The sequence below is a fragment of the Pantherophis guttatus genome, chromosome 6, assembly GCF_059756535.1.
Source record: "Pantherophis guttatus breed Tessera chromosome 6, ASM5975653v1, whole genome shotgun sequence".
Taxonomy (NCBI): domain Eukaryota; kingdom Metazoa; phylum Chordata; class Lepidosauria; order Squamata; family Colubridae; genus Pantherophis; species Pantherophis guttatus.
Window position 1 is genome coordinate 67,269,133 of NC_142068.1, and position 24,638 is coordinate 67,293,770.

Consider the following 24,638-nt stretch of genomic DNA (forward strand, 5'->3'; position numbering starts at 1 on the left):
AGTTGCCTCCTGAAAAGGCCATTTTGGGACACTTATGGCTACAAGTAGTCCTTGACTTATGACTGCAGTGCAGCCTTCCCATTACAGTCATAAGTCAAGATGAATGTAAAGCAAGGTCATCATGTGACTGATCCAGTTTCATGACATTTTTTGCAGCCGTCGTTAAGCGCATCACCGGGGTTGCCAGTGAATCTAGTAAGTAAGTGAACCCATTCTATGCAGCTTTTTTGCCAAAAAGTGGAAGTAAATGGTAAATTGTGGCCATGGGATGCTGGAAATGTCATACATGCAGACTGCTTGCAGAGCACTCAAAATGCAATCACGTGACCATGGGAGGGTGATCATTGGAGTTAGGTCATAAATACCTTTTTTTTGGGGGGGGGATATGTCATAATTCGACTGTTTGCTAAGGTTGTAAAGTAAGGACTACCTGACAACAAATCCTAGATTCCCAATTCCTCTGGGTTAGCAGTCTGGGTCAGTTGCTTAGGTTACACATGAGTGTGTGTGTGTGTGTGTGTGTGTGTTTGTTTGTTTAGCCCTAAAGCAGTGGCCACCAACCTTTTGGGCACCAGCAACCAGTTCCATGGAGAGAGGTTTTTTCACACCCTGGAGGGGGCGTGGTTTCATATTTATAACACAATGTTGCCTGAATCCCCTGGATGTGGCTTTGTTTGTTTGCACTGCCCAGTTTCTGGCATGTCGTGTCCTGCTGTTGGTTCACAGACCAGGTTGTGGACCCCTGCCCAGGGCTGAAATCCAGCAGGTTCTGACAGGTTCTGGAGAACCGGTAGCGGAAATTTTGAGCAGTTTGGAGAACCGGTAGCGGAAATTTTGAGCAGTTTGGAGAACCGGTAGCGGAAATTTTGAGCAGTTTGGAGAACTGGTAGCGGAAATTTTGAGTAGCTCAGAGAACCAGCAAATACTACCTCTGGCTGGCCCCAGAGTGGGGTGGGAATGGACATTTTGTAATATCCTTCCCCCAGGAGTGGGGAGGAAATGGGGATTTTGCAGTATCCTTCCCCTGCTACGCCCACCAAGCCACGCCCACCAAACCAAGCTACGCCCACCAAGCTACGCCCATAGAACTGGTAGTAAAAGAATTTGGATTTCACCACTGCCCCTACCCTAACGAAAACCTGGCATTATAACAGAACTGAATCTGGAGCTGTTTTCAGAAGTGGGCGAGCAGGCATTGCAAGTCTCTTTCATTATGAGATGAGAGTGCCAAACAGATTCTGGTGATCATGTTGCATTTTTCTCAGCTATAATTTTCCCAAAAGGGAGCAGGAACAAATCACATCTCTTCTCTTACACAAAGAAAATAACGACATTAAAAATTCTCGCCTGCAGTGTATTTGGACTGCCCTCAATTCTGTTTCCTCTTCCCTCTACATTGTAATGGGCTCTTATGACTGTATGCTGAAATGGGCTTAAACGTGTCATGTTTTCCTCATAAACAAATGCTAATTTTAATCCTTTTATTTATTATTTATTATTCAAGCCTTGCCTGGCAGGCTTCGGGTGAAAAAAGAGGACTAGCTTCTTTACTGTCAACCCAAATCATATTTATAACACAATTTGCTCCTTCATTTCAGCCAATCTGTGACACCACCAAAAAACATGAATGATGTGTATTCCAAGCAACTTGAAGCGGTGGTACCTCCCATCACCACCAAAACAAAAAACAAAAAAACAAAACAAACAAACAAACAAAAAAAAACAACGAAGAGAAGAAAGGGAAAAAAATGAAAGAAAGAAGGTAGGGCAGGGAGAAGGGAGAGGAAGAGGAGAGGAGAGGAGAGGAAAAGAAAGAAAGAAAGAAAGAAAGAGTGAGAGAGAAAGAGAGAGAGGAAAGAGAGAGAAGGAAGGAAAGAAAGAAAGAAAGAGAGAGAGAGTGAGAGAGAAAGAGAGAGAGGAAAGAGAGAGAAGGAAGGAAGGAAGGAAAGAAAGAAAGAAAGAAAGAAAGAAAGAAAGAAAGAAAGAAAGAAAGAAAGAAAGAAAGAAAGAAAGACCCCAATTACATTTTACTGTTACACTGCCCTGCCCTCATCTGAGTCCATAAGAGATCAAAGGCACCCTCTAGAGAGGTCAGGTGAATTTGCTTCAAGCCTTCTAATCTGGAATTCCTTTCAAGTTCTGGAAAAATAGCTGCTGGACTTACTGAGTTGTTCTTATTTTGGGTTGCCAAGTTATTGTATCTATTTTTTTGTGATGCATTGTCTTGGACAGAGAGCAGGTCCTGAAGATTTTCTAAAGACAAAGTACAGAGAGGCTATGCCCTCCGCAACAACTGGAAGTTTCTTAAATTTGAAAGGAATGGCTTGTGACACTTTCACTTTAGTGACAGTTGCAGCCAGTCCAGAAAAATACTTACTTTAACTATATTTACCCAGATTCTCTCTCTCTCTCTCTCTCTCTCTCTCTCTCTCTCTCTCTCTCTCTCTCTCTCTCTCTCTCTCTCTCTCTCTCTCTCTCTCTCTCACACACACACACACACACACACACACACACACACACACACACTCATTGTGAAATATGCGATGGAAATAAAATATCCATGCCATGGAACTCTTCCTTTCATCCCACTTTTGCAAAACTTTGGACAGACTAAAGACTATACCAGTGATGGCGAACCTTTTCGGCACCGATTGCCCAAACTGAAACGTGCATGCATGCAGATGCATGTCCGCACGCTGGTGTACTGGAAACCCAAAGACCAACTGGCCGGTGCGTGCCTGCCTGTTTTTTGGCTGGTTTTGGCCATTTTTCGGACCATTTTTGGGACCAAAAAAGGCCTGGAAAACGGCCTGAAAAATGATCTGTTTTTTGAGCATTTTCAGGCCGTTTTCCAGCACTCCAGTGCCCACGAAGACCGGTTGACTGGCGCGCTTGAAACCAGAAGAACAGCTGGAGAGGGCGTGCGTGCCCACAGAGAGGGTGCTACCTCCGGCACGCGTGCCATAGGTTCGCCATCACAGGACTATACCATCAATATGCCTTGGTAGTACAGTGGTTTAAAGCACCCTATTATTAACACAGCTGCCTGCAATTACTGCAGGTTCGAATCTTACCAGGCTCAAGGTTGACTCAGCCTTCCATCCTTTCTAAGGTAGGTTAAATGAGGACCCAGTTTGTGGGGGCAATAAGCTGACTTTGTAAAAATATACAAAAGTATGAAGGCTATTGCTTAACACATTGTAAGCCGCCCTGAGTCTCCGGAGAAGGGTGGCATATAAATCAAATTAAAAAAAAAATGTTCCAAAGACAAAGATAAGATTGCCTTTCCCATACAACTTGATGTCAGTGTTTTGTCTGAGAAAACTTCCCAGCTAAGCTGATCAGCATAACAATTTTTTTTTAAAATTTGATTTATATGCCGCCCTTCTCCGGAGACTCAGGGCGGCTTACAATGCATTAAGCAATAGCCTTCATACTTTTGTATATTTATACAAAGTCAGCTTATTGCCCCCACAAACTGGGTCCTTTTTCAGCTGTATTCAGAGTTATCTCTTTCTAGTTCACCTTCAGCAATGTCATCCCTGTGGTGATATGAACCGAGCTCTGTGAGATGAAGGATCCTCCAGTAAAGATGGAAACACCTAGGAAGTAGACTAATTTGTTCAGCTATTCTTTTTGGGTCGTAGTGGGACCTATGGGACTATTGACAATCTCAGAAAGGAGTAACCAACCATTTAGCTTAACTCTTTTTTGGTTGCAGTTTCTATATTCTACTATAGTTACTGCCCACAATGCATATGGAGTTGCTTCTAAAATGAAGTTTGATGCTAAATCCAAACAAAATGGATGTGTAGATGGCCCCACGTTGATCATAGGAAGAAAGGTATGATGGCTTCAGGGTTTAAGAATTTAAGGGGTTTTTTGGATGCGACAAAAAGGTGAAAGATGCTAAACATGATACAACAAGTTTGGAAGATGATCATTTTTGGTTCAGGCAGCTGCCAGCGAACTTAATGAAAATCCTTTAAGGAGTTGCAGGCAGGTCTAAAGTACATTTATGGGATCAAATCTTGAAGCATTGCATAACTTTCAGTTTTTTCCCCTTAGTTTATTCATTTGTTATGTTCATCACTTATATTTTTGGTAAATTTTCTTATATAAAATTTTCTTATTAAAGAAAACAACTAGTCAGTGAACCAGATAATCGAACACATATTTTTAGGATTACTAATAAGAAAGAAACAAGCTTATTGTCAAATCACAAATAAAGGCCTCTGCTTATTCCTGATCCCTAGAGGTAGTAGGGGAGAGACAATGTAATCAAATAAGAAGAATCAGACACATCTTTGTCACTAGCTGTATCCATCTCATTCCTATTCCAACAAGTCTCTGTCACGTTAAAGGGACAGGTTAAACAGACGATACATTTGACAAGGGACTGTTGAAATCCACACATCTTCCAAGTTGGCAAGATTGAGAAATTGTGATCTAAAGACACCCTCCAGGAAATTCCTTTACGGGATTTAACCTTGGAGGGAGATGCAATGACCAGCAATCGAGATGACAAATCCATGCCGATAGAGTTTTCTGCGAATTCAAGGTTGCAAGAGGACTTCTGTTTAGCTATGGGGAAAGCCCCTGGACTGTATCTGATGCGATTCACTTCTAAAAAGGCAGGGGGAGGCTTTGATAGCATCTCTGCCCTTCAAGCAGGCAGGCCTGGCAAGCAACAAGGAAAGCTGAATGAATGCCACTGGGATTTTATTTTTTATTTTTTTTGTTCTGTCTATCCACTTTGAATTCATTGGCATTGGAAAGGAGCTTTGAAAAGGAGGTCACCAAACCATCCCAAATATTTAGTTCAGTGGTGAAATCCAATTTTTTTTACTACCTGTTCTGGGCGTGGCTTGGTGGGCGTGGTATGGCTTGGTGGGCATGGCAGGGGAAGGATCCTGCAAAATCTCCATTCCCACTCCACTCCAGGAGAAGGATCCTGCAAAATCTCCATTCCCTCCCCACTCCTGGGCAAAGGATATTGCAAAATCTCCATTCCCACCCCACTCTGGGGCCAGACAGAGGTGGTAATTGCTGGTTCTCCGAACTGCTCAAAATTTCTGCTACCGGTTCTCTAGAATGTGTCAGAACCTGCTGGATTTCACCCCTGATTTAGTTATAGAAGTTTAATGAGTGTCGAAATGTTCATTAAAGGAAGAAATCAATTTCTTGCTAAGCCATATTTAATACTGACTTCTGTCCCCAGCCATTTTGTAAAAAACCCTGCAGTGCAATTTGGGGAAAATCGGTGAGATACTTTTGCCCCCGCCATCCTCTCTCATTACAATGCTAGAATTTGAGAAGAGAGAAACCCCCACAATAATTTTGGAAAAAAATACCCTGATTTGGCTATAATGGATGGAATTCAGGGGCAGAAACTATAGATTCCACAGGGGACTCCTGAGACCTGTGAGAAACAGCATCCTATTGTGATGATTAGGTTACAGGCGATAGGAAGCACTAATGCCCCTCCCTTCCTTATGTTCAGCAATTTGCGTGACATGTTGACAGAACAAGGGCAAAGACGTAAACTTTTTCCTACTTATATTCTAAGTATTTTTTTAAAAAGACATTCTGCCTGTCATATGCTAACTTGCTGAATTCTAATTTTTACTGAAGACCTAATTGAGGGGGAAAAAAAGAGGATTTCACAGTATTTCTACCCCATGTTTAATTCATACACTAATGCCAAAATGATGCTACTTACAGAAAGCCAAGGATTGGTTATACATGCTGAATAATCATCAACGTGCAACACTTCATTCTGCATTGGAGATGTCATCAGGGTCCAACATTGTTGCGGGATCCAGAATCTCACTTAGTCTGAAACCCACCTCAGCAGAAGGAGCAGGAGAGCCTAGCAACTTAGCAGATCTGGTTTATCACCCTGTTAATTAAGTAAAGAAATGTGCTCTACTTTCCCCACAACTATTAAAACTTTAAGTCTAGAAATTAAATGAACTTACTTATTAAACCTATTTATTAGGCTGCCCAACTCACCCATACTTTAGGTAACTCTGGGTGGCTTATAAAATTTAAAAAAAATCCTCCATATAATAAGGTAAAGGTTCCCCTCACATATATATGCTAGTTGTTCCCGACTATAGGGGGCGGTGCTCATCTCCGTTTCAAAGCCAAAGAGCCAGTGCTCTCCGAAGACGGCTCCATGGTCATGTGGCCGGCATGACTAAACGCCAAAGGCGCACGGAATGCTGTTCCCTTCCCACCAAAGGTGGTCCCTATTTTTCTACTTGCATTTTTTACATGCTTTCAAACTGCTAGGTTGGCAGAAGCTGGGACAAGTAACGGGAGCTCACCCCGTTACGCAGCATTAGGAATTCGAACCACTGAATTGCCGACCTTTCGATCGACAAGCTCAGTGTCTTAGCCACTGAGCCACTGTGTCCCTTCTCCATATAATTTTGTTGTTGTTAGTTGCGAAGTCGTGTTTGACCCATCGTGACCCCATGGACAACATTCCTCCAGGCCTTCCTATCCTCTACCATCCTCTGGAGTCCTCTCCATATAATAGAAACCCGTTAAAAAGCCCCCCCCCCTTCCACCTCCTATGGCAGCAATAACACAATCAAATCAGCCACTTGATTGTCTTTGTCTCCATTCATGGTGCCTAAGCCTGTTGACAGAACTACCATAAGTGTTTAGGATCATTTAGAAAAGCAACAGGGTGGGGGCCACCATCCCTTAGAGGAACGATGCTTCATAAACAAGGGGCCACCACCAAGAAAACTGCTTTTCACTGTCCCATCAGATGACAATCCCTAATCAATGGATGCATAACATGCCCTGTCCTGGTAGGCTGAGTAGTTGTAATGAGAAGCAGTCCTTCAAATATCCTGGCCACAAGCCATGTAGGCTTTAAATGTGATAACCAGCACCTTGAATTGTACTCTTGAATTTAACTATACAACCATCTGGGATTATGGTAGATGTGCTCCACATGGGACCAGAATGCCTTATGCATGTAATTGCCTATGACATTCTTCACATTGTGCCATGAAGGTAATGCCAAGAGCCCTTAGTCAAGGGAGGAGACCGTGTCCTACCTCTCCTAATATCACTGCTACTTATAGTCTAATGAGAGTTGATTATGCTTAGTAGTTATGGAGTTATAGTAGAAGAACTGTCTTGGCTAGTCCACACTAGCCAAAAATCAGAAAGGGTTTTGTAGCATCTTTTTATTATCTTGAAAAGATGCCACTGGTTGCCTTTTGATTTTTAGTTACGGAATACTAAGAATTAGTTGGAAAGATTTAAAAAACTGAAGGCGGGATGAAAAGGAGTATCATGAGAAGCATATAAATACAGAGTTTCTCAAATTTGGCAACTTTAAGATGGGTAGACTTCAACTCTCAGAATTCTCCAGCCCCCATGTTGGTTGGAGAACTCTGGGAGTTGAGATCCACCCATCTTAAAGTTGCCAGATGTGAAAAATTAGATATAGTTTTATTATAGCTGTGGTTAATATTTCTTTATGGGAGCTACTCTGTTGCTTAGGAGAGAAAATAGCTCTTTTTAAGTATGATTGCCAGCAACAGAAATAAAACATAGGATAAAAGCTTCCAATTACAAGTGAAAGCAAAGGAAAAAGGTAACTGTTTGTTGATGTTTTTGTTCCTTCAACTATGGGAGAAACATTTTAAGGTCAAACATCTTCATTTCATGAATTAATCAAGTTAGAATTAACTCAGGATTTCAAACGGGCTCTGAAGGGAGACAAATCAAAGCCCAGCACTGAGTGGCAGCGAAAGTATATTTATGTAAAACGACTAGCTTGGGCTTCAGTATGAAAGCTGAGAAATGGGATCTGTCTTCCTTTGATTGCAATGAGAAACCCAACCCCAACTGCAAAACGATGCAGCCATGTTGGAGCATCCGACATCTGTTCTGCACAGCTGGAGTCAGACTAAAGGCAACTATTGTGGATTCCTTTGCCTCGCATTCAAAATGCAACTTTGAAGAGGTTTCTGAGTGGCTTGCATAGGCAGCAATTATTTGTATAATTGGGTTATGTGTAGGACAGAGATAAATAGTCATGGAAGAAGGTCAGAGAAAAATGACAATTATACATCTCTTTACCCAGACTAAACTGTAGGCAGGGTGTGGACTCAGAGGAGTATTTAATGTTTCAGCTTGTCATTGTATTCCAGCCTGCAGGGAGAAAGTTATGATTCAATGACAGACTATATGCCTTGGTTGCAAAATGCCAAATGTGATCTTGACTATCGCCATCTTGTAGGATTGGAGAGGTCCACCAAACTGACTATTGGTGTTATAAATCGCTGTTCCTCAAAGTAGAGAATATGTAGACAAAAGTAGACAATAGAGATATGTGCATTCCAACTGCCAGAATTCCCCAACCAAGGGAAATGGGAGTTGAAGTCCACACATCTTAAAGCTGCCAAATTTGAGTCACATTGTTATAATTGAATGGACCAGTGGACTGACTAAACACAAAGTGTTTCCTACCTTTAGTTCCTCTGGAAGAAAGCTTTTGCGATTACAATTAAAGCAGACTCTGTAACAGGGGTGTCAAACTTGCAACGACACGTTGTCATCACATGATGTATCTCAACTTTTCCCCCTTCACAAAAATGGGGGTAGGGATGGCCAGTGTGTGGTGCATCCGGCCTGCGGCCTGCCAGTTTGACACCCCTGCTCTGTAAGTACAAAGAGCACGAAGGACTGAACCCCAGAATCATGCAGATTCGTATTTGTGGGCTGAGCTTTATGGTGGGATGGTGGAAGAATTAAGAAGGAGCAAAGACTCTTGGGATTCCAGTGGATGGAGAGGATGTATTCTATGTGTTCCATCCTTTGTAGTCTTTCTGTGTTTTGGCAAATATCTGGGTCTGATAGAGAGAGGGACAAGAGAAATTATCTGTATTTGTAAACCCATTTTGTGAATTATATATCAAAGAGTTTCACAAACCAGGTATCAGGCGAAGCTTCCAACTTCCTTGTGATTCTGAGGTCACTTTCCCCCCCATTATATCTTGTATCAATGGAATACTTCTGGTTTTTTAATTTTTTTTTTTGCTATGTGGGGTATTTGTCCAATGAGAATAAATAGGTCACCAAGAAAATGTGTGACAAACACCAGATTCTGAAATAACATATCCTTTAAGGTTACAGGATATGCCTTCATTATTTTTTATGAACAACTCAAGGCAGCAAACATATCCGATACAACTTCCTCCTCCTATTTTCCTCACAACAACCCTGTAAGGTGAGTTAGGCTGAGAGAGAGAGCCTGGCTCGAAGTCAACCAGCTGGCTAAGGTTGGAGTTGAACTCATGGCCTCCCACTTTTGAGTCTGGTACCTTAACCACTACATGAAACAGGCTCTGCAAGGTTATATTTATTTACCGCCTTGATACCAATCCATCCATTTGCAAATACTTAACCTATTTTAGGAGGGACCTAGAAAAAACCCTCTCCAAAGAGACTATTGAGAAGCAGAGAAAAAGAGATTGATTACAGCAAAGGACTACTCTAATTATACTATGCTACAGTATATAGTGTAATATATACCAAAATATAATATATGGAAAAGGACTGCTATAATATACTCAGTCTCTGGCGTCTCTAGTTAAATCTTGCCATTTGAAACACTAGAAAGCAAATCATGTTGGCGGTCCAAAGCTAATGGCACTGACTCTTTAACATCTCATGACTTACTAACAGCAAGGGGACCCTAGGATATAGCCAAGAGAATTAAGGCCTTAGTATTCCTCACTTTGAGACTTTGGGAAAAGTTCAGAGAAGAGCAGCTAAGATGATCAAAGGCCTGGAGACTAAATCATATGAAGAACAGCTGCAGGTTTTGGGTCTGGCTGGTCTAAAGAAAAGATTTAGGGTTGACATGATAGCAGTATTTCAGTATTTGAGGGACTGCCACAAAGAAGGGGGGGTCAAATTATTTTCCAAAGCACCAGAGAGCAGGACAAGAAATAATGGTTGGAAACTGATCAAAGAGAAAAGCAACCTGGAATTAAGGAGAAACTTCCTAACAGTGAGGACAATGAATCAGTGGAACAGCTTGCCTTCAGAAATCGTGGGCGCGCCATCACTGGAGGTTTTTAAAAAGAGACTGGACAGATACTTGTTTGAGATTGTATAGGTTCTCCTGCTTGAACAGGGGGCTGGACTAGAAGACCTCCAAGGTCCCTTCCAGCTCTATTCTATTCATGTCCTGTTCACTTTGCCTCTTGTTTTGTCTATAAAATTGCTAACCTGGGGTTATTTCCTTCTGCCTTTATTCCCAGATGCTCTTGTGACTCACCTCCTGGTTGGATGCAGCTAATTAGGTGTTAGGCTTTGCTTTTCCCTATAATGTAATTTCTGGAAATACATTTCCTTTCTGTTGCAGTTAGATCTGCTTCATTGACCTTTGCTCAGGTCACATCCCAGCTATCAGAAACCCTTAGAGAGAACTTCTCAAGCTGCAACAAATCGATATAGAAAATAGAGGACAGAGGGTAAAATAGTCTGGCTCGATAATAGAAAGCAGTGGTTTAAGTATTCCTCCTCCTCCCCCCGGTTCTTAAAATGCCTAATAGAAATGGGCATTGTCCATTCCCCTCTGCCATCTCTCTGTATTGATCTGCCCTCCTGAAGTAGTTCCCACTTAGAGCCTTGGGATTTTAGCACCTAGAATGGGCTGTTGGTGGGAAATTCTGAGAATTGCACTCTAACGACATTTTTTAAAAAAATTTTGATTTATATGCTGCCCTTCTCCGGAGACTCAGGGCGGCTTACAAGGCGTTAAGCAATAGCCTTCATACTTTTGTATATTTTATACAAAGTCAGCTTATTGCCCCCACAAATGTCCTCATTTTACCTACTTTAGAAAGGATCAAAGGCTGAGTCAACCTTGAGCCTGGTGAGGATTGAACTCACAATAATTGTAGGCAGCTGGAAGGTAACTACTACCTTTAACAGTAGCATTAGTCTGCTGCGCCACTCAGGCCTATTTGAATGGTCCTGACATGAGAATGATTGAGATGGATTGATATTATATTTCAACCTGAAGGAATATTGCCCAGTGACAAATATGTACTGACTAGGATGATTTATATAAGAAAAGAGGAAACCAAGTCCCAGCTGATTGGGAGGAAATGGGGATTTTGCAGTAACCTTCCCCTGGATTGGCGTGGGAATGGAGATTTTATAGTATCCTTCCCCTGCCATGCCCACCAAGCCACGCCCACCAAGCCACGCCCACAGAACCGATAGTAAACATTTTTGAAACCCAACACTGGTGCAGAGGGCAGAGAAGAGCAACAAAGATGATTAGGGGACTGGAGCAGGCAGTAAAAAAATATTTTACTACCGGTTCTGTGGGCATGGCTTATTTTGTAGGCGTGGCTTGATGGTCATGTGACAATTCTTTAGGATTTAGCAGGGGTACTGGTCTACCAGGCTTTTAACTGCTTGCAGAGCTGTACCGGTCTACTGATTTGTTTTTGGAGGCACTGATCTACCCATTTATTTTTGCAGGCACCGGTCTACTCATTTGTTTTTGGAAGCACCGGTCTACCACCACACTGCCTTTTAACACTGATCAGCTGTAGGGCGGCCCTCTGAAGCCCTGCGGCAAGAGTTTAAACAGTTTTTTTCCTTCTAGCCAATCAGCTGGGACTCGGGAGGCAGCGAATAGATTGGGGTGGGGCCAAATAAAAGGTACGAATAACCGGGGGGAGGGCAGGGGGGGCGGGAGGGCCCAGCTCCTGAACAAAGAGAACCGGTTCGGTGATGCCATATCGTCACTGCTACCGGCTTGGCGGAACCAGGAGGAACCAGGAGGAACCCACCAAAGAGGCTAAAACAAATGAAGAAGAATTGCAGGAATCGGGGATGTCTAACTTAATGAAAAGAAGGACCAGGGGAGACATGATAGCAGTGTTCCAATATCTACAAAGAAGAGGAGGGGTCAACCTATTCACCGAAGCACCTGATAGCAGGACAAGAAGTAAGTAATGATGGAAGCTAATCAAGAAAAAAACCAACCTAGAACTAAGGAGAAATTTCATGGCAGTAAAAACCGTTAGCCAGTGGAATGACTTGCCTCCAGAAGTTGTGGGTGCTCTAACACTGGGGGCAAGAAGAGGTTGGACAAACATTTGTCTGAAATGGTACAGGATCTGTGAGGAGAGGAGTGAACTAGAAGTCCTCCAAGATCTCTTCCAACTCTGCTTTCTGTTATGTAGTAAACAGATCTGGTCTGTAGAAATGTTGGATTTCTTTATTCCTTTGCTTCCATCTGGTGGTCATTCCAGATTTTTTAAAGACCAGCTGTGATAGTCCTACTTAGTGCCTACTAGGTTATATGCCTCTCCCAAACTTTTCAAAAACCCCTTTAATCCAAAATTAGTTTGGAAGCCACAATGCAAATCGTAGCTTTGCTTCTATGTAAAATAATATATGTGGACCCTATGCAATAGGAATGTTTAGAAATAATACTGATGAGTGTTGCATTGCCTTAGTGATTTTTATTGTGTTTTGCACAGGCCCAGAAGTAAAAAAAATGAGAAATGTAAACCAGAATGATGGAAAGCCTGAAAAACATATCTAGTAATGAGTATATATGACTGGCCATCATCCACATGACTGCCATTTTGTAAAATTGCTTACAACCTGTTATTATTGGCCAAAAATGTTTGCCTGCTTATGGATATCGTATAAATATATTAAATGAATATATTAAATTACATAAATAAATAAATAAATACTTTTAGCATAATGGCCAAATAGGAACAACATGAGGAATGCAAGAAAGATAGCAAGACATTTTACTTGCTTATTCTTTTTCCGAGGCTTCCTTAAACAAACCTCTGCTATAATTATATAGTTGAGAATTATTACGCAGTATCAGTTTTTTAAACCAGCAAACCCAAGGCTAATAAGGAGAACCAATATGATTGTCCACAAGAAATAATTTGCAAACTGCTTTCGTGGAAACTTACTCAAATAGATTAAAAGAAAAGCAACTTGGGGTAGCAAGAATGACATCCCAAGTGTTTTGATTAGGCTACAGCTCGTCTGTCCTGAATAGAAAAAGAGAAAGAGATGCTTTCATAACAGCCATTAATTTTCTGCAAACTGAATGAATAAAGCAAACAACATTTCATTCATATCTTGTATCCTAGCAATGGGAAGGAGGATGTGCGCTTCCAATTAATTTTTAAAATGCAATAGCTTAAAACAAGCTTAATTTCTTTTTATAAAGCTAGGAAGTTCTTGGAGGCTTGAGCTCACAATGTTTTTCCTTTTATTATCCTTCCTTCCTTTCTCCCCCACTCCCTTTCTTTTCAGCTTAACCAGGGAGAGAGCTCAAAGGTGATTTAGGTGTAAAATTCTATCCTCATTTGTACAATCTGCAACGCCTTCCTTTCTGAACAGGTTCATCTGTAGTTTTTCATTAACATCCTCCCAAAGAAATGGATTTATAGACTCTCCAGATAGCTAATTAGACTTCTGCATTGTTCTAAGTGGAGAGGGCCCACATTTCAGAGACATTTTAAACCCCTCTGTTGTATTCTCCTTCTCCTCCTCCTCCTCCCCATTTTCAATTCAGTCTTGTCTCTTAACAACTTAACAACCGTGGCAGGAAAAATGGTAAAATGGGGCAAAGCTCACTGAACAAATTTCTCACTTAGCAACATAAATGTTGGGCTCAATTGTGGTCATAAATTGAGGACTACCTGTACTTGTTTGTCCCAATCACCACTTTCACAAAGGGACATAGAAAAGTATAACCTGTCAATGAATGTGAATTCAGATGAATATTCTATCCGACAAGCAAAGTCAATGGGGAAGTCAGTTTCTCTTAATGACCACATGATTAAATTAACAACTACAGTGATTTACTTAACAACCATGGCAAAAGAAATAATAAAATTGGACACGAGTCACTTATCAACTATCTCGCTCGGCAATGGAAATTCTGGTCCCAGTTATGGTCGTAACTCAAAGTCTACCTGTAGGTGATGAGGGCTGCCAAGCTTTTCCCCCGGAAGTATAATTGCACCATCTTTACATAGAAGCGCAGGTAGTCCTTGACTTACAACAGTTCGCTTAGTGACCGTTCGAAGTTACAATGGCCCTGAAAAAAGTGACTGATGACCATTTTTCACCCTTATGACCGCTGCAGCATCCCCATGGTCACGAAATTTACATTCGGATGCTTAACAACTGATTCACATTTATGACGGTTGTGGTGTCCCTGGGTTGTGTCTGTGATCATCTTTTACAAATGTCTGATAAGCAAAGTCAATGGAGAAGCCAGATTCATCGTGTTGCTAACTTAACAGCTGCAGCGACTCACTTAACAACCGTGGCAGGAAAAGTGGTAAAATGGGGCAAAACTCACTTAACAAATTTCTGACTTAGCAACATAAATGTTGGGCTCAATTGTGGTCATAAGTTGAGGACTACCTGTAATGTGACAGCTCTATAAACCAACTGAGAATGTGTCTTGGTGTGTATTGGCATGAACATATTTACTATGGTAATTTATTTATTTATTTATAAATAATATTGGGATTATATAATTATATAATTTAAGAGAAGAGTAGCCTAATGCATACCATATTGGATAAACCATAAAACCAGATATGATTCAGTGGTGGGTTCCTCCCGGTTCGGCCCGGTTCTCTCAAGCTGGTAGCTGTGACGATATGATATCACCGAACCGGTTCTGCCCCCTGCCCCTCCCGCGCACCCCCACCCCCCGCGTTATTCTTACCTTTTATTTGGCCCCACCTCCAATCTATTGCTGCCTCCTGAGTCCCAGCTGATGGCTAGAGGGAAAAAAACTGTTTAAACTCTTGCCGCGGGGCTTCAAAGGGCCGCCCTACAGCTGATCAGTGTTAAAAGAAAACAAATGAGTAGACCAGTGCCTGCAAAAATACATGAGTAGATCTGTGCCTGCAAAAATAAATGGGTAGACCAGTGCCTGCAAAAATACATGGGTAGATCAGTGCCTGCAAAAATACATGGGTAGATCAGTGCCTGCAAAAATACATGGGTAGACCAGTGCCTGCAAAAATACATGAGTAGACCGGTGCCTGCAAAAATACATGGGTAGATCAATGCCTGCAAAAATACATGGGTAGATCAGTGCCTGCAAAAATACATGGGTAGACCGGTGCCTGCAAAAATACATGGGTCGATGAATGCCTGCAAAAATACATGAGTAGACTGGTGCCTGCAAAAATACATGGGTAGATCAATGCCTGCAAAAATACATGGGTAGATCAGTGCCTGCAAAAATACATGGGTAGACCGGTGCCTGCAAAAATACATGGGTCGATGAATGCCTGCAAAAATACATGGGTAGACCAGCGCCTGCAAAAATACATGAGTAGACCGGTGCCTGCAAAAATAAATGGGTAGATCGGTACAGCTCTGCAAGCAGTTAAAAGCCTGGTAGACCAGCACCTCTGCTAAATCCTAAATAATTGTCACATGACCATCAAGCCATGCCCACAAAATAAGCCACGCCCACAGAACAGTAGTAAAATTTTTTAGAACCCACCCCTTCTATGATTGTTACATCTAACCCGCATTAAAGTATTATTATGCAATTTTTCAGTCTAGCGATGAAAACAGAATTAATTAATTTGAACTGAATTAAACTTTTGACCAAGGCATGCTGAAATTATTAATGTATGAAGTATGCATTGAGCGCTAAGTAAACAAGTGGGGACAGAAAAGACATGCATAAATTCTGATCCACCACACTCTTTTATTTATTAAAAATTGATTCCACGGTAACTTTCTGCACATTTGCACTCACCGGATTATTTAAACTAATCACTGATTGAGCAGGAAATGCTACTGTGGGAACTCTGACAAACTCTGTGGGATAGCTGCTCAGAAGTAAAAACTGGTTCTGAGAATTGGATTAAAATTCAATCTAAAGGATTTAGATTTGAAAGAAAAATGTGGCAAACACAGTTCTGCTAAATATAATAGACTTCTAACTGACACTAGTCAGTTGTTAAAAAGAACTTATTCGCTTAAAAGTTTCTCGGAATCGCCGAGGAAATAAATGGTTGAAAGCTCTTCTGATAAACCAGACTGATCTACCAGTAATCCATCTAAGATAGCATTCTTTGGAAGGTTAATTTCAGGGGAAAATACCAACATACTATTTTTTCACCAATGTATAAAAGCTTCACGCAGCTATGTATTGTTGTATCAGATAGGGGAATAGTGCCAAATCTTGCCTTAAACAGTTGGAGGCATTGTTACCCTACTGCAGGGATGTGAAACTCGTGGCGCATATTGACATCACGTGACATATCAAGACTGCTAAACCAGGGGTGGGCGTGGCCAGTATATGATGCCATCGGCCCGCAGGTTGCGAGTTTGACACCCATGTCCTACTGCGCAAAAAAGTTGGAAATCAATGCTTTTCTCTTCCCGCCCTCTTCCCTACACTTCTTTCTTTCTCCTTTTTCCTTTTCCATTTTCCCACTATTTTCGTTTTCATTTGTTCCTTATACTTTGATAACTTTAACAAAATTAGTAAAAGAAAAACAGTTGGGAGGGCTGTGTTGTGGAAGCGTTGTAGAAAGCACAACTATCGGTAGCCCTTGACTTAGGACCGCAATTGAGCCCAAAATTTACGTTGTTACGCGAGACATTTGCTAAGTGAGTTTTGCCCCATTGTACGACCTTTCTAGCCATTTTATGGCTTTTCCTGCCACAGTTGTTAAGTGAAGCACTGCAGGTGTTAAGTTAGCAACCTGCCTGTTAAGTGAATCTAGTTTCCCCATTGAGTTTGCTTGTCAGAAGGTCACAAAAGCTGTTCACGGGACACTGCAACCGTCATAAATATGGACCAGTTGCCCATGGAGATTCTCAGTCATGCTGGTCAACAGAAAGTCCAGTTACCTCTTGAAAAAAGCACCTTTGGGACAAAGGTGCCTAAATGGTTTTTAATGGGATTTTAAAATTTTATAGACTTGGGGTTTTAAATTGGGAGGCCGATTGATTTAATTTCTTTTAATTATCTTAACTTTTGTATTGTATGTATTTTAATTTTGGCTGTTCGCTGAGTCCCTGAGTCCTGAGTCCCTTTTGGGAGAAGGGCGGTATACAAATTAAATAAAAATAAAATAAAATAAAAACATCCAAATTTTGATCACATGACCACGGGAATGCTCCAAGTCATAAATGTGAAAAACGGTCACAAGTCACTTTTTTTCAGTGCCGTTGTAACTCTGAACTGTCACTAAACAAACTGTTGTAAGTGGAGGACTACCAGCAATGGCAGTTCCTATCCACTGTTTCACTGCCCACTAGTAAGTAATCACAACCATTACAGGTAGTCCTCAACTTAAGACTACAATTGAGCCCAAAATTTCTGTTGCTAAGTGAGACATTTGTTAAGTTAGTTTCTTTCCACAAATCACTGCACAGTTATTAAGCTAGTAAGAAGGTTGTTAAGGGAATCCGGCTTGAGTTTGCTGGTCAGAAGGTCACAAAAGGAGATTGCGTGACCCCAGGACACTGCAACTGTCATAAATATGAGTCAGTTGCCAAGCATCTGAATTTTGATCACACAACCTTTGGGATGCTCCAATGGCTGTAAGTGCGGAGAAACGGTCGTAAGTCACTTTCTTCTTGGATGAGAAGTGAAACGTCTTCAAAGAAAAACCAGAAGGTCCAATTTGCCTCTTGAAAAAAAAAGCACCTTTGGGACAACCATGACCTGGATGACTGAGAAGCTCCACAAACTTTCTTCAGTGCTGTTGTAACTTCCAATAGTCACCAAATGAATTCTTGTAAGTCGAGGACTACCTGTATTCATGGCTGGCACTGGTCAACATACGGCACGGCTGCACTATGTCACAGGACCAGAGTCCCTTTTGTGTGATTCCAGGAAAAACCCACAATTGATCACCGGAGCTAATGTTTACTTGGCTTTCCCCAATATCTGCCTTCTGGACATGTTGAATTTTAATTCCTGTTATTCCTACCTAGTGTAGCCAAAAGGGAAATGGTAGCCAAGCTCTAATCTTTCTGGAGGGTAGTATTTCTGAAGTTAGGGGAAATTGTCATCGTTCGTACCGTTTTGAGGCATAATAGCTTTGACTCTGCCTCAGGCATGGACTAAATTTCCTGGCAGCTGAGCAATGCTTTATGCCCAGAAAGCAGGTTGCTTCAAATGAGATGTGCCACCACTGCAGTCATAATCACCAGGTAGTTCTAATAGCTAACATGAAAACTCTGTATAATAGCCATTGGTGACAGCTCCCTGGGAAAAAAGTTGTCCCAGTTATTAATTATAATTATTAGGGACCATAAGCTTTTAGCTACAAGGGACAAACAGAGAAAAAACAAAAATCACAGTAATTTTAAATATTGCTGATCTGGAAAAGAAAATCCAAGAAAATGTAGCCACAATTATTGGGTGAAATGCAGAAAGTTTGAGTTTTTGCAGTTTTTCAAATACCTTTGCTTATTTTATTTAAAAAAAAAAAAATCAAGAATCAAGAAAGTAATCACACTAAAACCAGTAATGAACTATCAAATGGATCATGTTATTGTATTCATGCTCCGCTTATGAGATTGCCATAGATTTCTTGGTGGGATTTTGGGGGGGGGGCGGGGGCAGAGAAGGAAATGAGATGCTAGGCTAGAAAGGTTTTGATTGATCTAGCAAGACTCCTATGTTCAATGGAAAAGAAGAAAATGAAGGGCTACAATCCAGCCATCCTAATCAATAAACAGGAATGCTCCAATCGTACACCAAGAGACAACTGGGTGGTTCGTGGGAAGAGATCTATAGCTTGATAGGATTTTGCCTGACACTTTACCTACCACTACAGAGTAATAAATCCAACAATCTTAGTTGCGTAGTTCATTGATGCAAAACTGCATCAATATGACTTAGTATGTAGAAGGTGGGTTTAGGATACCATCACCAAGAGACCCAAAGTTCAAAACTTCCTCAGCAGTGAAGTTCAAAGGATGAGGTTATGGTTTTAGAGTAGCTATTCAACAGGTGGTGGCGGGAAGTTGTTCTACCCCAACGGCCCTCAGATTCCATTTCTCGTTTAAATGCCTAAATTTGAGATGTTTTACGAGGAGCTTCAGATTAAAACAGCCATCTACATTATGAGTGACATTCAGGTTTATTTTCTTTTTCCTCTAATTAATACCAGGAAAATATTGGACAGATGTCTGAAAAACAATTTTGAGGTTGACGTGTTCAAACAAACAGAGGCACTGTCCAGATAATAGACATTTTGCAATAGGGGAAATCTGAAGGAGCAAAACTCATGTGGGATGCAATTGCATCAGGTAAATAGAGGTTCCATGTGCTCTGTACTTTCTGGGGGAGCTGAGATGCTCTTATTAATCAGGAATCTGCCTTAGCAACTTCAGTTAATTCACTGCTGTGCCTTACTTGAAAAAAAAAAAGCAAATCCTGAACAACAGACTCAAAGTAGAGGAAGGAGCCATTTTGCTAATCATAAAACAATTGATAAATATTTTTTATTACCAACTGGAAACCTTTTCTGGACTTTTTGCTGAAAACATAAAACCCCCTGGAAAAGATGGATTTGATTATTAGAAAGGGTAAAATATAGGAAGAAGGGAAAAAATAGATGATAAATGTATTTGTAACCACTGTAAAGAAAATTGGAAGCTGCTTCTTTATACATTCATCTTTTTCCTTTCTTTATCTATTCATTATTTTTGTTTATTCTTTTTCCTCTTTCTTAAATTTATACTGCTTTTATTATTGTGTAAAATTCTTCAATAAAAAAAAATTGATTTAAAACTGCTTTGTCAAAATGAAGATACATTATGTTTACAATTTTTCACAGTCCACAAAGAAATATATATCCAATAATAATGGAAATAATGTCAGGTAACTCTAACAAGAGTTGTTCTTGAGAAATCCATGTTGAATTCTATTAACCACTGTAGTGTTTTCAAGATGATTTATCACCAATCATTTTATGTCTGGCTCTAGAGACTTCCTAAGTGCTGTCAAACTGTGATTCACCAAATCTTCCTCTCCCCCTGAAGAGAAGTGGCTTATTCTTTTCTTCTTCTGTGTCTGTTTTGATTTTCAGAACATTGTGTTTTTTGTGCAACTACATTGATTTCTGCTATCTTCCATTTTTTTTGTCATTGCAAAATTTTGCTGCTCTTTTGTTGTTAAATTATTTGCTATTGTGCATTTAGTATTTTTTTTTTTTTTTACAAATTCCCCTTCATTTTGTGATGGTGTCTCCTGCCATGGGGTCCTATTATCATTACCTTACTAAAATCTGCTTTTTGTTCAAGGTAAACATCTAACTATACTCAAATGTTAGTTTTCTTTAAAGCATTATATGGTCACCTTTAACAGAATAACAGAACAACAGAGTTGGAAGGGGCCTTGGAGGTCTTCTAGTCCATCCCCTGCTCAAGTAGGAAACCACATACCATTTCCGACAAATGGCTGTCCATTTTCCTTAAAAGTACGACCATTTTTATTTTCTAGTCTACTTGTTGGGAGCAAGTCAAGAACAATTGGTCCCTTTATGCTTTTCTCCATCTCTGAAGGACAAAATATCAGAGAACCAACTCAGGAATTTTCTGGACAGCCCATTTTTGACAATTTTTTTTTTCATCCAGCAGTTGAGCAGTTAAGTGGCTTTACAGGTCCCATTATACTTTTAGTATACAGTATGTTATATTTGAAGTATTTAGCTCTGACTTTCAGGGTTAAGTTTAAATCCTTTCTGATCATTTGAACAAACACATTCTTCCCAGTCCTTGTGAGACGCGATCTGGTTATATACAGTTTAACTGCAATAATGTTGTTTGTAGAACTTATTTAAAAGACAATTCAGGAAGTTCATTGGTACTAAATTCCACTGTTTGCTTGCTCTGAAGATCAAACTAACACAACTTTTGTATCATCTGCACTTGCTGTATTTCTGGAGCCAAGTAAAGTACAACTTATTTATTTTTATTTACTAGGCTTATATCCTGGTCTGGACATAATAAATTTTGAGTGGATCTTAAAAATTAAATTTAAAACATAAACACATTTAAACATATTTTGGGATTAGGGTTTTTGAGTTTTGCCCCATTTTATGATCTGTTTTGATGCAGTTGTTAAGTGAATCACTGCAGTTCTTAAGTTAGTAACAAGGATGTTAAGTGAATCTAGCTTCTCCACTGACTTTGCTTGTCACAAGTTCGCAAAAGGTGATCGCATGACCCTGGGGCATTGCAACTGTCATAAATATGAACCAGATGTCAAGCATCCGAATGTTGATCATGTAACCTTGGGGATGCTGCAATGGTTGTAAGTGTGAAAAATGGTCATAAGTTACTTTTTCAGTGCTGTTGTAACATTGAACAGTCACTAATTGAACTGTTGTAAGTCGAGGACTATCTATATTTAAAACAGCTGAGATTATAAAATGTTTAAATAGCTGAAGAGGTCCTCTCATTGTGTTTCAGTTTTTTAAGGACCATCTAGATCAGGGCTGTCAAACTCTTGGCCCTCAGGATGGATGTATCACGCGCTGCCACGCCGTCTGGTTAAGCGAACGGGAAGAAAGTCCCGATATGTCACATGACGCTGCCGTGACGACGTGAGTTTGACACCCCTGCTCTAGATAAAGGTCATCCCTCATGGAGACTATAAAACTGAATTTCCTACATTGACTGGGGATTGACTATGTGAGTGTTAAAGTATCTTCTAACCATAATTTGATGCCCTACAAGAAATTAGCATCCTCTTTTATAAAGTCTGCAGGCTTGGCTGCTAACCAAACACATTCATTTGCCAACAATGTGTGATAGTGATATGACCTTAAACCTCAATCTACAAAATCCCCAGAGATGGCAAATATGAGAAGCAGAGATGACTGTTACACTACCCAGTAAAAATGTATTATAAATAAATCCTAATGCATCCATGTAGATTTTATAGTTTTATAGATAAATCAGAAACCCATACTTGATTATTTTGAATATTGTGTGTATAGTATACAGTACCACATGAAGTTACTATGCACTTGAATACATCTGGTCTTCAAATAGATATTACAAAAATTATTCCACACTTTGGAGAGCAGGCAATTTTTTTCTCATAAATGTGCCAAATTAACACCATTAATTAATAAACTATTGGAACAAGTGATTACAAAATACAAACAAGACTAATAATTATGCATTTATGAAGGGTGGCTCATACAATTTATATGATTAATCATCTAATCATAATTCATATGATTATATGATTACATAATTGATATGATGTCTAAGAATATAGCTTAAAAATTCCTGATGTCTACTGTGTATAATGTGTTACTTTAGAGCCTTCTTGCTTCAATTGGGAATATTAAAAGCTTAATAATTGTTATTTTGTTTTAAACCTATGTGAATAATAACTGTGTTACCGATTACAAATATTCTACATAGAGGGACCCATAACATAAACCAAAACTGTTTAAACTCACTTTTGATATTTAAATGGCATATACTTTACAGTTATAATTTCACTGAATAAATAAAATGATATAATGGAATTACTAAGTCATCTTTTCTTCTAATATATAATTATCTTACAGTATGAAAAGATCTAAAAATCAGTCCCACTGTCATGGAGCTGGATAGAAAAATAACAGCAGCCAACAAAACCTGTAAGTAGAATAATAACATTTCAGCTATAAGTTTTTAAAGCATCAGTTAAAGTGGTTTTCTGCGAAGCTTCTTTTGTTCATAAATCTGAATAAAAACAGACAATGTAAGTGTAGTTCTGACATAACTCCACTGAAGTCGGGGGACTTAAGCTGGTGCAAAGTTTATTCCGGTAATTAAAAGCCAAAGTTAAGCCTATTTTCCTTGAGCATGCTAATGCATGCCTAGACTCTCTCTCAGGGAGGAAAATAATCATCTTCTTATCAAAATGAATGTAACCCGGAATTTAAGAGGAAGAACTTGAAAATAATTTATCTGAGGACTGTTTACAAGGAAACCCTTTTCTTCAAAACCGGAGTTACTAATGCCAGTCAAAAGAATGATTAATCATTCTATAAAATTTTTCATTGTGCTCTCTGAAGTAGGAGTAAAGTTGCTCTAGGACCGTACTGTTGACCACAGGATGAGGGCGCCCTTTGGATTCATGCAAACATCTCTCTCTTCCATCGCTCCTAATGCAATAGAAGCCCTTGGTCTGGTTAAAATAAAAATTTGAAGACAAAATTTTGGAAGGCAGATTAAGGAATCTTTCCACTTTTTGCAATTCAGGAAGAGGGTCTCTGATCAAGGTATTCCCATCAACTATGTGAATCTGATCCAAGTGGAAATATTTAAGCCATCTCCCCATATGGACGTCATACAGACTTCTCTGGATAGCCTTGTATTTGGTATTAAGGGCTCCGTTTTTTATAACAATGTCTTCAAAGGGCTGAACAGGCTTGTGGTTTTCCAGCCTATTGTAATAGACTTGGGTGTAATCAGAGATAACTCTCTCTGTGGGGTCTCTTAGAATAAGCAGCAGTTTAATAGAGCTATTCATATCGTGAATCCTTTCGGGAGCCTGTGGCGAGGTAAAATAGCCTGGCGTTTTCTCAATAGTGATTTGATTTTCATATGAAAATGGCATCAGGCTTCTATACCAGTCTATGCCTTTCACGTAATTTTCATCCCAGTCAAAAAAATGGACTTCAGTAGCTGCTACCACAATGTTTGGGTGAACATCCAACATTTCAAGTAAGGCCCTGGTCCCTCCTTTACGCACGCCAATGATAATCGTCTGAGGTATTTGTCTGCTTGTGCCAGGAGGTCTCACTTGTGCTAAATAGTGTTCACTCTTATTGCTGAGGAGGACTTGCGATGTCAGCGTCTCCACGAGAGCCCCATTCTCCACCGGAGCAGCCTGAGCAGGAGTCAGCAGAAGGTATGCTGACAGTAGTAGAAAGGCCATGTGGAGAGGAAGGAGCAATCAGTGCAAAATGCTGTTGTGCTTGGCTGATGAAACATGGAACTCGTTCCCCGTGGAGGAAGCAGATGTTGGAGCTGGGACCAAAACAACAGTGAACTTCTCAGGCATCTGGAGGGTTGGGAAAAGCAGAAGGACAATAAAGTTATTAGTAGTGGTATCCATTTGCCTCTTCATCTTAACTGAAGACTTAGATACAAAACCTCCTATAACTCGGAACACAGTAACAGGGGAAAACTGTAGAACTAATTAAGTTATTCATCTGCAAGGTTTCAAAGCAAATGAGATTTTAATTTTAATTCTGTTTCTAAACTGAGTCACCTAATGGAAAACAAGCCAATGCTTCAAATTCTCTCTCTCCCTCCCTCTCTCCCCCTCCCTCCCTTTCTCACACACAAACACTGCCCCCCCTCAGGAAATAAGCATAACCAAATGCCAACAGATAGTATCAATTATTTATTGGAAATATATGCATATATGAATACCCCTCATGCTATTCCTTTTTGGAGTAAGCAATTCTGCAAAGCACAGAAAAGATACAGGAAATGTAAAAAGAAATTAGAAGACAAAGACGAAAAGGGAAAAAAAATCTTACTAAGCCTATTTATTGCAACACTTTCAGCAATACTTT

At 40.1% G+C, this 24,638-nt stretch overlaps 1 protein-coding gene across 3 annotated transcripts in view; it reads right to left on the bottom strand.

Annotated features, from left to right (window-relative positions):
- Positions 1-21,982: 21,982 nt before the first annotated feature.
- Positions 21,983-24,638, bottom strand: part of HS3ST1 (heparan sulfate-glucosamine 3-sulfotransferase 1) — an 85,010-nt gene continuing 82,354 nt past the window's right edge. For all 3 annotated transcript variants that reach the window (XM_087871691.1, XM_034436539.3, XM_087871692.1), the window contains one exon: positions 21,983-24,118. In XM_087871691.1, the coding sequence (XP_087727817.1) occupies positions 23,066-23,992 (927 nt within the window). In that variant the 5' untranslated portion in view covers positions 23,993-24,118 and the 3' untranslated portion in view covers positions 21,983-23,065. The remainder of the gene's footprint in view (positions 24,119-24,638) is intronic.